This window comes from Periplaneta americana, chromosome 9 (assembly GCF_040183065.1).
Source record: "Periplaneta americana isolate PAMFEO1 chromosome 9, P.americana_PAMFEO1_priV1, whole genome shotgun sequence".
Taxonomy (NCBI): Eukaryota; Metazoa; Arthropoda; class Insecta; order Blattodea; family Blattidae; genus Periplaneta; species Periplaneta americana.
The window spans coordinates 93,828,038-93,843,579 of NC_091125.1; the positions used below are offsets into that span (position 1 = coordinate 93,828,038).

Genomic DNA, 15,542 nt, shown 5'->3' on the forward strand with positions numbered 1-15,542 from the left:
GGCCACACATTATTATTGATTAGTCTCGTACCGAAAATACGCCTCAATTCCCTCATTGACTGTGGATCGTAACTTTTTTTCCATTTGAGTTAGTTATTTCGTTACTTTATTCACCTTCACCTCACTACTCTATGGTTAAATGGGTATAGAAAATGTTTTCAGGCATATACGCATTGGGCACACGACCATAAATATAGAACTATAGAGTTACTCGTAACTACACGCACCTTAGTCTGCGTCCAGTGCTGAGGACCACGACATCATACACCAGCGCTTGTAGCCAGTGTAATGGAAAAGACAATAACATATAAATATAATAGAACTTAGTTTGGATTATGAAGGGTTCCCACAACTCACGGCCCAGTGGTACTTTGCGACTGTTCTTGCAGACCAAGTCTGTGACTTGGCCCCATGTGATAGAGTTATCACAGGATGGCACATAGTTGTACAGCATAGCCTCCATTTTGCCGGACCTGTCAACAAAATCGTATTGAAATCTCGTAACATGATGCATGGATCCTGTTGTGAGTTCTTTCGGAAACTTTTCTGACTACCTATGTATTTTACATGGTTTATTGAGTCGTTGAGCGAATTATTTAAGATAAGAAGCTAGTATGAACCTGCTATGCAATACAGCAGCCCATATTTTTGTCCGTACCTAATCAAATTTGAAAGATATTCATTTGAAATTTTTAAGAGAGATTAAGGAAGCTTTGATGAACTTAATCTGTAAATTTTAATGTTCTACCCGTTATATAATAATTTTAATAAACTATTTTAGAAAAAATATATTAATTTTAAAATTTACAAGATAATTATGTCTCATTCCCAGATTAACATACGAAAATAATTCCAGTATTCAAATTAAACGAAGTTTGTAGACTATTTAAAAATCATTCAAATCCTTCTACTAGTCTATGAGAAATTAAAAAATAAAATCATGTAAGTTTTAACGAGATTTTCCTTAAATATTTTTTTAATTCATTATAATATGTTTGCTTCTCGTAGAATATTAAAATTTACAGGTTATGTTCACCGGAGTTTCCTTAATCACTATTAAAGATTTCAAATAGTTTTAAAAATTGATGAGATGCAGACAAAAATGTGGGATGTAGTATTTTATAGTAATTATATTTACACCACCTCCCTACATTAACACTGTATTGATCTGTCTGTCTGTCTGTCTACCTGTCTGTCTGTCTATTTATTTATTTATTTTTAAGGAACATGTTAAGTTAAAATGATAAAAAGGGCGAAAATTGATTTTATTAGACGTCTTTTCACTAACTAATAATTATTATTATATATAATGCTTTAATATAAAGGAAAAATCCTTACAAACTACAAAGAGAAATTATTTTGGTGTAAAATGTATCGATTTCGATAAATTAACTGAAAGGCAATGTTTTCAGCATGGCTGAAACCAAGAAAATGTTTATGTTTGTCACGCCAATTTCTCCTGAGCTAATAGTCGCGTTTTATTCACATTCAATGTCTAAGAGTCAATTTATATGAAAATTACACACATGGACTACTATAATTTATTAAAATTAATAGGTTTTTGCATTCAGTGCAGAACCCGTAATTATAATACATTCCAAATAATATCAAAAGTTGTCTCTGTGATCACTTTGTGCTTTTATTATATGACACAAAAGAGACAATTAAGAACATGAAATTCTTGATAAAAATATAAATTCCAAGTATTTCCAATCTTAGTTTCTATTTAAGTCTTTATCTTTTGCTTCAGTCGGCTATGAGAATTTACCTATTCTATTGATCATTGTTAGGGGCCGACAAGTGGATTAATTTTGACAAAAGCAAAATAGTTGTATATACAAACAACTAAAATATTAATAATCATATGAACGTTGTATGCCTATTACTTTAAATATATATGAGCATTAACATGTTTACAGTAAGATAGCTATAATATTTTATGCTAATTTACGAAGAATTACGAATTACACGCATTTAATTAAAAACAGGAAATGTGTAAATGAAGTCGAATATGTTATTTTGTAGACTGTAAAAGTTTATTTTTATTTGGAATCCAGAAAATGAAAATATATCTCCTTACTTTGTGCGTAGCCAATTATTCATTTATAGTATGTATGTGTTTTTGAATATCATCAAAGAAAAACGTGCGGTAACAAATAATATTGTTATCAATATCAATACAATGATGTCGATACAATGATGTCGTCGTCTGATGAGAAGCACGTATTTCCATCTGAAGCCCTTATCCTCGTACGATTGCTTGTTTCATGACAAGATCTGTTGCATTATTAACTCACTTTCTTCGCTGGTGGACGTCCCAAGCTGAAGCTATGATGGCGTTGATGGTCATGTCGCAAGGCACGAATGATGTTTCGTAACTCGGGTTTGTTGGTGAGACATGAAGCATGCCTAGTGCTATGTTTAAGGTGTATGGGGTGCCGCCATTCAGGTTGTCTACCCACCCCGGAAATGGTTCTGCATATGTCGACATTACTGGAAGACCAATAAGTAACATGTAGTAGTAACATGTAGTAGTAGTAGTAGTAGTAGTAGTAGTAGTAGTAGTAGTAGTAGTAGTAGTAGTAGTAGTAGTAGTAGTAGTAGATGTAGTGGTAGTCAGAGCTTTTAGTGGCGTTCGGGGCCGACAGAGTTCCATTCCTTACTCTGAGAGTTCAGGTGTAACCCTGGAGTGAAATGTATACCAAGAAACGCTCAATCACGTCATTTTTATTAGTGAGTTGACATATTACTCTGTTCTAGGTTCACACTGGTAACATTTTACCTAGTTACTTTATTCATTGCTAGTTATGTCCCGACATAAGTATAGTCCAGTTCAAATAGTTTCATTTACGATACATATGTTATTATGTAAAACACTAACTTGTGCCGAACAGTATTAAGGCGATCCGCAAGAAAATATTAAAGAAATTCTATTCCAGATAGGAAAACATTTCGCCAAATTGTAAAAAAGTTACGATAAACATGTCCTCTGCCAACCTGCTAAGGGAAAATGCGTTTTAAAATCAATATGAATTGCCACTAAACTGTTTAAATTAAAACCCTATTGAATTACAATGTTCCACGAATTGCTACCACGCAATCACGCATACAGAGTCACATTTTTATAACTGGGTACTATAGAATGTTGCTCATAGGGGAATGAGTTCCAAATTAATAATATTTTCTGATGCTTAGTTCGAATTACATGGACCACGTCATTTCACAAAACAACCGATAATGGAGGGCAGGAAAAGCCAAGCTTATGTTTGAAATTCCACTTACTTACAAATGGCTTCTAAGGAACCAGCAGGTTTATTGCCGCCCTCACATAAGCCCGCCATCGGTCACTATCCTGTGCAAGATTAACCCACTATTGAAATTCCACTACATGAAAAAAACATATTTATATGTGAAATGATTCCAATCCACACGGAATAATAGAGCCCATTTATTTTTGTGAAGGCGCTTTCAATACTACAAAATATCGAACAGAAAAAATAAGACCTTTTTTCCAATAGTTATTGAATGTCACACTCAGTACTTCAGCTGGATTCTGCTACTGCACACACTGCTTAGGAATCAGTAGATATTATTTAAGAGATTTTTTGGTGATAGAGTTATCAGCGCTGGGTTGTAGCCCTCTCATAGCTCCGATCTATATTTGTATGGCTTTTATTTGTGGAGGAATTTAAAGACAAAATATATAAGAATATTTTTGACATAATATAGAAATCAAAAGAAAATATCAGTCAAGAGATTGCTTTAATTACGCCTGAGGAAGTCACTTGTGTTAATGAGAATTTACCTATGCAGAGGTCGAGAATATGGTGCTGCTGAGGAACGTGATATTCAACAATTTGTAGTGCAGGTTAGTACTCATTACTACCATCAGTTCTAAACAAAAGTAACGAAAGTGTTACATTGACCACTTGTGTTAGTGGAGATGTTGGTTCCATTTTCTCGGTTGCGACTTTAGGTATGGCACAGGCAAGGAACGGTAGTCTAACGGCCCCGAACGTTACTAACCGCACTGTAGTAGTATTTTATTTAATGGCGCTTTCACTGCACAGAGTATTCACTATCGAAATTCAACGAGAGCTAGGAATGACCGACAATTTTTCCCTGGAGCCCACTATGAAAGCCATACCCGCCGTCAATCGAGTATATTGGACTCACAAATTTATATCTCTTCTTAAAAAATTCGCGCTAGGGATCTTATAGCCCTTCAACTTGATTTTCTACCCCAAATCTCGGCTCAACCGGTTACCATGATAACCAGTAGACCACAGGAAAGAATTACACCTAACTTAGGAATTCTATCACAGGACAGTTCAACTATCAACTATTAAAGCCAAAGTTTGCGGGATGTTTAATAAAGGCTGCTTTAAGATTTTCGTACATTAGAAGGAGAGAAAGAGAGGATGATGCCAATACCCTAGACCTTAAAACTTTTATACGACAAATTAAAAATAAATTGGAAGAGATTGGTAAAGAAAATTAGCCAGTTACATATAAATCACTTGGTATTTAAATCTTGCACAGATATTGGAATAAGAAACGAAAATTATACAAAAATAAATTCAATATTTTAAAAGAGTAAGTTGTTACAATAGAAATGCTCTCTACTTACCAATGCCTGGTCTGAATATCCCTATAGGTAGTTCTTTCCCGTGAGCTTTCACAGAGGCCTCAGCTATAGCCTTCGTCAATGAGTATGTGTTGGGCCATCCATTCAAGAGTCTGAAGCAAAGCAGTTCATACCAATACTTATGAATCAGTGTATAAATCCAGGAGGTGACCAGGAGGAGGGGTTTTTTCTCCCTCGGATTTCAGGATGTCCCCACTGGAAAGTTTTACACTTTCTTATGTCTAACAAAAAGTATAAATATACACAATATTATGTATTCTGTTCCAATTTGATATGCCCCTTCAATAATTGAGATAAATTCTGTTTTCTACATTTTCAAGTAATATTCTTGAAGGTTGGTGGTCTGCCGAACCATCATCATTGGCTGAAATTTGAATCATCTGAATTTTCGGTCTTGATTGTTATAGTTAAGAAGTCAGGTTTTTTTTTACTGGCGTAGTTTTCAGTGTTAGATTGTTCAGGAAATACGATACTATTTTTAGTAAAATAGTTATAGCACATGCAGTAAATATAAATATTTCAGTGTACCATAGCAAAACAACAGCAATCGTTTACTTTTCTTAAAAGTAAAAGACGTATTGAGAAGTCTATAGAAAGTGCATCCGTTGAATTTAAGGAGAAAATTCTGAAACTAAATATGATTAGTGGTATTTCAGTCGTACGCGGGGTGGTGCAATTTGTGAAAGTTTGTGAAATGCATTTAAAATGATCTCGAAGGTCTTCAAAAAACAGGTGAGGTATTCATATCAGTGTCCTTTAAAATTTTAGAAAAGCTACTGGAAACACATTCGTCTACGCTCATAGGTAATTATTACAACTTGTAGGCCTACTAAATTTGAGCGGTTTATGTAAAAGGATATTTTACATTGTCTTCATGGGACAATTTTACACAGAAAGATGGTCTAGCCCGTGTTCACCATGTTTAGGAATGGAATAAAATGGATTGGAATTTAACTGAGGGGGTACGGACGGACCAACACTGCGACCTATTGAGATTTATTGCGCTAACCCACAACATGGAATGAGTTGCAAGCCACAGATCTTCTACGCGCACCGCTCTAACCACATGACTCCCTTAACGACATGTCCCTACAGCCGACAGAATCAATATACTATCCCTGCTTCGGCAAATTCCTCCAAGGCCTCCTTGTCGGTCCGAGGCGAAACTCCTCCCCCGAGTAGGTCCGCCTCGAGTGCCATTGCAGAAGCCATCCAACATCGCTGAACTACATCCCACGGAGGCCGGTCGAGAGAGTCAGCAGTGTAGAGTGATCTGAAAAACCAGAAACTGGATGATGAGGAAAGGATGATGTGGGAGGTAAGAAAGTGGCGAAGATGAGTGGGGTTCCAATCGCCTGATAAAGTCATCTGATATTTATCCTTAGGAGTGAGGGAAAAACCCCGAAAAAAAATCCTTTGAAATTATTCAAATCAGCACCACAGAGAACTATACCTGAAAGCCAGATTTGCATAATATACATCACTGTTCGTCAACAGAAGACCACAGTTCTAGTCACACAGAGTTTGTGTGCTCTCAATGTTGGGTCTTTGAAGTCTTTTCAGGCCACTTGAGGTATGTGGATATAAAGAGAAACATTGAGCTGATGTCTTGTACGTTCCTGGGTAGCTCAGTGGTAGAGCGTTGACGTGCTAAGCCAAAGGTCCCGGGTTCGATACCCGACCCAGGAACAATTTTTCCCTTGAAATTATTCAGATCAGCTTCACAGAGAGCTATACCTCAAATCCAGAATTCCATAGATTGTAATCTATCAATTATTGATTATCTGGAATCTGGTAATCTTTCCATGTAGTACTTAATACAAATGTAATTATTAGGGCATTGTGGGTAGCTGTTGCCCTACTGGGGAAACACTACTCACGCTGGGGTGATTTTTGTGAGGACGTCATCTTCCAGACACGCCACCAGATGAATGATGTTCTCCGCTGAAAGCGGACAGTCATAGAACTCTTCATCGACGTGCAGTTGATAACCCTGAGAGTATATCGTGGTCAGATAAATCACACTCTAGAAAAAGAGAAATGAATAAAGCTAAAAGTTAGATTCATGAAACATATCTGCATCTTCGGAAAAATTTAAAAATAGAATGGTCGGTCTGGGCCCTTCAAGGGCTGTCCAATCCATCCATGATTATTCCTCAAGGATCATACCCGGTGACCTAGAGTTGGCTATAACTATTGAGCTAGTGAATATAGTCTACAGAATATTTAATATGTGGTAATTAAGGAAATGGGCAGAGGAACTAAAAAGAAAAAGAAAGGTTAATGTTCATATACGTATAGTCAATTTCACTTTTCTTTCCTAATTACTGATAATATTGTAAATCGTTTAATTCTCACAGTAGTTGGCTTTATTTTTAACGACGCTGTAGAACTACTGGGTTATTTAGCGTAGATCGAATTGGTGAGAGCGAGAAGGTATTTTGCGAGATGAGCCCGATGATTCGCCATAGATTACCTGACATTCGTCTTAAAGTTTGGGAAAACGTCGGGATAAATCCAAGCAGGTAATCATCCCAAGCGGGAAACGAACTCACGCCCAAGCGAAACCCAGGTTTAGCAAGCACACGCACTACAATCTGAGCTATGCCGATGGCTGTGTCGTAGGCCTATTTATTAGATATAAAAGTATGTAGAATATGGGAGAGAGTAAGACATTCCACGATGTTTACTTAGAAGCCTGTGTTAGAACTCTTGGTGGCTATTTTGAGCACTATCTGTAGAGTTATGCAAGGACTCTCTAAACAAGGCTGTAGAAATAAAGTTGTATTAATCAAATGGGTCCACCACTGTGAAGTAACAGTTAGCACGTCTGACCGTGAAACTAGTGAGCCCGGGCTCAAATGCTGCTTGGGACAAATTACCTGTTTGAGGTTTTCCCCGGGGTTTTCCCTCAACTCATTAAGAGCAAATACCGGGTAATTTTCGGCTCTGGACCCTGGACTCATTTCGTTGGCTTTACCTTCTTCATCTCACTCAGATGCTAGATAACCATAGTTGTTGGTAAATCGTCATAAAATAAAGCTATAATGGAAAAAAGCAAATGGGTGTTATGACGATTAACATGGCCTGACGTAAAAATTAGCCTCGTTAGAAAGCAGTAATTTAGATGAAAATGTCTCACTTTCTCACAAATAATAATAATAATAATAATAATAATAATAATAATAATAATAATAATAATAATAACAATATTTTATTTAACCTGGCAGAGTTAAGGCCATAGGGCCTTCTCTAACACTCAACCAGGCGTAAAGACTGCGTTACAAAAACACTACAAATTTACAAAGTACACTACAATTTTACACACAAAACTGAATAAGATAATAATAAAATGTAAACAACAAGTAAGAAGAAATCAGACATAATATATAACATACAGAAAGAAAGAAAAAGCATAATAAAATGTGAACAGCAGGTCAAAATAAATGAGGCATACAAAGGATAAAAAAATAAGACAGAACCCAATGACAGAATTCTATAAGCGTCTAAGGAATTTCCTATGATTTGATACATTTGGGACACTCTGTAACTAATTTTGAACAATTGAAGCGTTGGGACGAATAACAATCTGCTAACTGTGCAAGATGAACAAAAATGTTACATCGTAATTCCGCTCATAAATTTAATATCGGACGGGCAACATAGGTCGTTATTCCATCAATATGTTTTGTGCACTAAGCGATGCATACGATTGTATGTTATTGAGAGTCATATTACACATCATAGAAGTTTGTAACATTTTTATCTCCACAAAAATTCTACTGGGGAATACAGACAACAAAGAGTTTTATACAATCAGAATATTATCAAATATACAAAATCAATACAAAGGTTAAATTATGAACAACATGATTATGACATTTATTTTTAAATGCTATATACTTATTAATATGAATTAACACCATGTAATTTATTAAAGTTACACTCAATGTCATATTATGAATAAACATTTAATATTGATCAAGTAATATCACTATTATCAGAAAATAATTGTAGTGTTTAGATGTAGGGACAACTTTAAATTAGTAGAAGTTGTAACAATAACAAACGAATAAAGAAAATTAAACGTTACAGTTGAGAAACTGTTGGAGGATGGAATTTGAATCCCTGTCTCCAGATATAGCTGCACATATATTGAATAAGCAGTCGTGGACAGCCGATAAGGGGTGGTCCTCCAGCTTGGGGGTTGGGCGAAGGGCCAACAACCCATCACCGTAAAAAAACAGCTTGTTAGGAATCCATACAATAGATAGGGACCGATGGCGGGCTTATGTGAGGGCGGGAATGAACTTACGGGTTCCTTAAAAGCCATTTGTAAGTAAGTAAATCCCGAATATTCAGTATGCATCCCAACAGATGGCTTATCTGTTAAGTATAAATTTTATTAATAATGAAGACAATAACAGTCATAAGTTTTAAATTCTGCCAGTAAGAGAGTAATACATTTTAAACAGCTCCTTTCTGACATCAAGAGCACATCTCCTTACAAGAATTTCCACAAATCTGTTCCTGAAACGAAATATCTTGATAAAATTCTAAGACAAGCTATAGTGGAAGAACACAACATAGACCAACTAATTCTAGGTAAACTCTAAAGTAAAATACAACTAATGAAATACTGAAAAATAATAGACAGGAACTTACATTACTTGGGGATCAAGACCACTATGTCTCAGCGACTTTCGTGACACATCATTTCACTTATTAATATTAATTTGTCTGGTTCCTTTTTTAGATTTATTTAGCCGGTCAATATAATAATAATAATAATAATAATAATAATAATAATAATAATAATAATAATAATAATGCTTTATTTTTTTCTGGTAGATCTACCGTAGAAATCGTCGCTGTCTTGCAGTAAGCTATTTTACGTAATAGATCAACACAGAGTACAAGTACCCAGTATTCGTAAAGAGAACAAACTCCCATACAGTAACTTCCTATAGGCCTACGATGTAAACAGCTGGATACGCTAGAAGTGACTAGTGACATAGACAGTTGTTCCAACCTAGAAATTCATGGTTATAACTTGTGTAGAAGCGCCTCTGTTACAGATATTGAGAAACAATTTTTGTGGCAGCTGTGTAGAGCATTATTCCATTAAAAATTAGATTTTGTAAATTTGTAACATAGATCGTTATTCGGCCCAACGCTTCAATTTTTTACATGTTGCACATCTTAAAACTACAATGTTAATGCAAGAATGCAGTCTTTTCAAAAGAAAGTACTGCGAACTGCTGTTAATGCACCATAGTTTGTATGAAATTCAAAACTAAGTATACGGAGATTTGGGATTATATACTATACAAGAATTCATCCATAGATGGAGAAAAACATTCTTCTCACACCTTAACAATGTCTCAGGAGCAGGATCCATTCAACCACAAGAATCTAGAGCCGTCTTCCACAGGACATACTACTAGAATCCACTTCATCTGATGAAGATCACATAATTTTATAAATTTATCAAATAATTGTTTTGAAACACTTTTTTTCTGTCACAGAGGGACCTATAAATTGGCTGAGCTGCTTCTTACTATTTAGGCTACTTATTCGTTCTTATGCTATTTCTTTTCTCATAGATCTGTATAATGCTATAGCGCTGAAAGATCAATGAAATCTATTAAAAAAATCTCAACGTGAAAAGTAACTGTCAATTGTCTTGACGACGTTAATATAGGTAGCCTTGGAAATGTTGTATAACAGGGAATATGACGCTGAAGTTATTGCACCGCATAAATTAGTTGCGCATTATTATCATTACCATAAGCTGCTCAATATGCCATACCTATGAGTGTCTGCCAATTCATTTGTTAACCTATGAAATTTAAATAATTATTGAAAATTTATAAATAAAGTTGACAGAAGTAATTTAGTGATATACAACGAAAACAAAACAACTTTAAATTATGACTGAAACAAAACAATGAAATGCATCCATGTACGATAAAAAAGTCAATGAAGAGTTTTGAGTTTTGAGTATTGTCTCGACACGGAAGCTTTTCCAGACTATATTTTATTAAGAAAATATTTAATTACTCGTACAAGCTCTTCTATCACATCTGAAAATTAGGAATAGTTATTCTGAAGCACCTTGTATAATATTTGAACTTCTCCTGTGTAAGCAATCGATTCGTTCACATTGTTCATCGAATATAACGTAAGCATTTTTATGGCAACGTCAGTCTAAATTTTGTTTCACCAAATCCTTTCAATTTATTTTATTAGTGCAGATCGATTATAGACGTGACACGTCTAAAAACTGGTCCACAATAAGCCGGGAACGGAAACAACTAGAACGAGAAGAGAAATATTGTTAAATAAATGTACTTAAATGTGAGCATTCACAATTAATTTTCACGTTCCCGTTCCCGGTCTCCGGGAGAATTCTCATTAATTGTGAATGCTGACATTTAAATACATTTATTTTAACTTTATTTTCTTTCTTGTTCCCGTTATAGTTTCTGTTCACGGTTTATTGTGAACCAGCCTTTAAACGTAATTCGATTCCCGCCACAAACTATGCAGACGGAACTTGAGTTATACTGGATATAGGATTATTAATAACAATCTCTATTAAACACTTTTTTGTCTAATGGCGGGTACTTGACTGTTCGTCATTCACCTATATGGAACCAGTTATACAGGGTGTATCAAAAATACGTGTACAAACTTCAGGCATGGGTTCCTTACAACAAAAGAAGGAAAAAAGTTCATATGAACATATGTCCCATAATCCTTTGTTTCCCCGTTAGGAACTGTTCAACACATTGGTACACTCATAATATGCCAACACACAAAACTCATAACCAATGCTCGAAATGTCCTCCTCTTGCTTCTAGACATGCATGCACTCATCGAATCATGGACTGTCGCACCCTTTCAAATACTCCGGAATGATGTTGAATGGTTTCGCAGGCTTCCGTGACACGTCGGTGAAGAGTTTCTTGATCCGGGATGTCTGCTCCATAAACCAATTGTTTGAGGTGCCCCCAAAGATAAAAATCCAAAGGATTGAGGTCGGGAGAACGTGCTGGCCATTGAACTGGTCCTCCTCTGCCTATCCATCTGTCATGGTAGACACCAGTCAGTGTATCTCGAACAAGGCGACTAAAATGTGCTGGAGCCCCATCATGCATGAACCACATGTTTTGTCTTATGTTCAGAGGCACATCTTCATACAGTAATTCAGGAAGAGTGTTTTGGATAAAGTCCCTGTAGATAGCACCTGTAAGACGTGCTGGTAGAACGTATGGACCTACCAGACAGTCACCTACAATTCCAGCCCACACATTAATCCTAAATTGTTGCTGATGTCTAGCCTGAAATACAGCACGAGGATTACGATCTGCCCATACGTGTTCATTGTGGAAATTGGTAATTCCATCTCTCCCAAACGTTGCCTCGTCTGTAAACAAAACTGATGAGGCAAACAATGGATTGGCTATTTGTGCTAGAAACCATCGGCAAAAGTTCTCCCGTGGTGGATAATCGGCAGGCGAAAGGCCCTGCACACGTTGCGGATACAAGAGCTGCTCGTGAAGTACCCTCCATGCTGTACTGTGTGATGTACCAGTTGCCACAGCCAATTGTCTTGTACTGATACCTGGATCGTCTTCGGCACAGTGTAAAATGTCTTCTTCAAGGTTCGGCGTACGAACAACTCTTGGTCTTCCTCGATCACCAGTCTGCGGTGCAACGGTTCCTGTCTCAGCAACGCGACGATACACAGCAACAAAGGTTTGATGATTCGGTTGTCTTCGGTCTGGAAACGCCATCTGATACAGCCGTACAGCCCCGCGTCCATTACCATTCGCGCGACCATACATAAAAATGATGTCAGCCTGCTCACGAAATGAATATCGTCCTGCCATGGTTGAACGAAACACGTTAACTCACTCCACGTTCACAATTGCAACGTTGAAGACAGACTAATGACAAATGACACATGTAAACAAGTCTCCATGGCAACACTTCGCCATCTGCAGTCCATTTCTGATACAACGAGTCACAGCCTTCTATGAATGAGTGCATAAAGAAATGAAGTTTTGAGGTTGGACCTCGAAGGCCGTTGAACGCAAACTTTTAGTAATAAATGAATAACGGGGAAACAAAGAATTATGGGACATATGTTCATATGAACTTTTTTCCTTCTTTTGGTGTAAGGAACCTATGCCTGAAGTTTGTACACGTATTTTTATACACCCTGTATAGACTAATTTACCAAAAGAGTCGTTGCCCATGGTGTACCATAGGAGGCGATGAAATGAGATGATGAAGATTTTTGGAATGCCACAGGGGAACCGGAGCTCCCGGAGAAAATCTCTGTGTTACCTGGACCACGGGCTCGCTCAAAACAAGTTATATATCGATAGTACGCTGGGGATCGAAATCAGGTCCACAGGATTATATATCTATCGCTCTAGCCACTAGACCACCCTGGCAGTACACTAATGTGTATAATTTCCAGGAATATTCCATTTTTTTGCATTGTTGTGGAGGCCTGGATCGGAACCTCTTAAGATGAGGGTGATTGGTGGAAGTATGGTGATAATGGTGAGAGGAAACTGGAGAACTCAAGAAAATCCCTAGCGCATATTTTGTCCAACACAAATTATTCCTTCGTGACTCAGACGGACATTGAACCAGGGTCACCATACTGGAAAGTAGACATAAGATATTGGATTATTTATACCAGATTTTTATAACCAGTTTTATTCGAGAAAGAACGTATAAAAATCACTTTTATTAGATTAGTTTCCTTCTGTAGGCTATGCAAGTCTCCTGAAGAACCATTAAGGGTATATTCTCAGAGAATTTTTGATAAAGTACGCCAAGTTCCTCCGGATCGTGGTGCCGATCACACCACCTCATTCTAGTGCCGAATGCATGGAACTGTACCTACATGTCCCCATATACCATTCGTGGCATGAGAGAGGAAGCCAAGAATGTGAGAAATGAATCACAAAATATATTTTCAAATCCTCAAGAAGTTAAAAAATGAAGGGATGAGAGTGGGGAACAGCGAATGTTTTCATAACAAGGTCGAACAAACATGACAGGCCTCCTTTTGCACAGCGAACATCCGTGAATATCGAACTTCGCCTTACACCGACAAACTAGAACCGAACATAGCGCCTGTAATGTAAGACGCTGATGGGGACTACCTTCACCAACGTTTACGTCACTCCCCTCCTAACACTTAAATCTAAGACCAACACAAACACCCAGGCCATACCAAGGAACATTTCAGAACCAAGGAACAATTCTTTGGTATAGTTGGGTATGGAACCCGAAACCTCCTGGTCAGGAGCCAGCGTTACTACCACTAGACCACAAAGCTAGAAGTAACCGAGCCAGAATCCCATTACGAAGGAGTAATACCGTATCTTTCAATATTCATGTTAGCTTCGTGGCACTCATTTTTATTTTAACGTGTGTACCTTCAGGTGGACGCATTCCTTGCAGAGCTGCAGCAAATCTAGAGTGCCTCGCACATTAATGTTCACAGCCGTCCTCAAACGCTCCTCGAAGCGCACTGTAGCCGCCAGGTGGAACACCACATCCACCGAGACCAGGAGTCTCTTCTTGTCAAAGTCGTTCAGCCCCAGGGCCCTTTCCTCACAGTCGCCTTCAACCGCTACCACCTTGTCCCTGAATCTAGGCTGCTCAGACCTCAACTTGGCGAACAGCTGGAAATATATTCACACCTCATACATTTTAATATATTATTAACTGTAGCTTAACCGGCCTGTCAAATCTTAAATTCTATTGAGCAAATATCAACCCATTTTATTCATTTGGCATTGCACAGTTGGGGACCGTATGCTCGGTTACTTAAAGTGATGGCCTATACCCAACCAATCATCCTTAAACAATTCGGTACTTATATCTGAAACACCCAATATATGAATAAGTTACAGTAATTTTAGTAGAACAAAATTCATTTGGAATAAAAACACAAAATGGCGCTCAACTTTGACAAACGTCACACGATTCTATAAGTAATTTTACGTATTACGTAGAATAAACTAACATCTGAGACGACGGATTACGTAGTATCAACGGGAAAGACTTTTAGAAAAGAGAAACTAATTTATTATTTGCAGAATTATTTCTATTTGTCGTTGCGAACTTAGTTTTCAAGGCCAAAGGCTATGCAGCAGAACACGTGTATGTGGAGAACTAGGGAGAGAAAATATGTTTCAAGTAATTAAACAATGAAAGTGGTGAAACATGCCCTGAGTGGCCTAAGTGTTACAATATACGAGAGGAGGCTAATAGTGTCCCTATTTGGAAAGTTCTACAGTCTCAATATATCAAAGTTTATTAAATGTGCACCTAAAAATCGTAACATATAACTTCACACTTAAAACGGGAGATGCTAGTAAAATTTGAATTTTTTCCTACTATCAATCAATCAATTTAGGGCATTTCAAAACCTAAGAGGTTTTTATCCTCATTCAAGATATATCGCCATTCATCTCTGTTCTTTGCATCTTCTTGTCGTCCTCCCACTGTACAAAGATTATCATATACTTGGTCCTGCCAACGGAGACAAGGTCTATCAAGAGGTCTGCTTAGATATACAACTTTATTTTTTTGTATAATATAGAACAATTTAAATTCGAGATTAGATTTTAAAATAGGAATAGAATCAAAATTTTGATAAATAAATACCAGAACACATTCATTTACTAAAGTGGATACAATATTTAAGCCATTTTTAAAGGTAATTAAAAAATTTATACGGCTTCTAGTCCTAGAAGTACGTTATTTAGAAAATCTGTAGCGCAATTTTGATATGGATTTCAGATAAACACATTTTAGGAATAAAATGAGGTACCTTTATAGCAATAAAAGACGTATT

At 36.8% G+C, this 15,542-nt stretch overlaps 1 protein-coding gene and 1 non-coding gene across 5 annotated transcripts in view; one reads left to right on the top strand and one right to left on the bottom strand.

Annotated features, from left to right (window-relative positions):
• LOC138706260 (fatty acyl-CoA reductase wat-like) overlaps window positions 1–15,542 on the bottom strand; it is a 235,414-nt gene that overhangs the window by 11,264 nt on the left and 208,608 nt on the right. For 2 of the 4 annotated variants that reach the window (XM_069835334.1, XM_069835333.1), the window contains exons 2-6: window positions 14,116–14,364; window positions 6,529–6,674; window positions 4,631–4,740; window positions 2,298–2,493; window positions 228–473 (exon numbers count right to left, since the gene is read on the bottom strand). In XM_069835334.1, coding sequence (XP_069691435.1) covers window positions 228–473; window positions 2,298–2,493; window positions 4,631–4,740; window positions 6,529–6,674; window positions 14,116–14,364 — 947 coding nt within the window. The remainder of the gene's footprint in view (window positions 1–227; window positions 474–2,297; window positions 2,494–4,630; window positions 4,741–6,528; window positions 6,675–14,115; window positions 14,365–15,542) is intronic. The other 2 variants (XM_069835337.1, XM_069835335.1) reach the window with 1 other exon arrangement.
• Window positions 6,266–6,337, top strand: TRNAS-GCU (transfer RNA serine (anticodon GCU)). The gene has a single exon. It is a non-coding gene; the product is annotated as a tRNA-Ser (tRNA).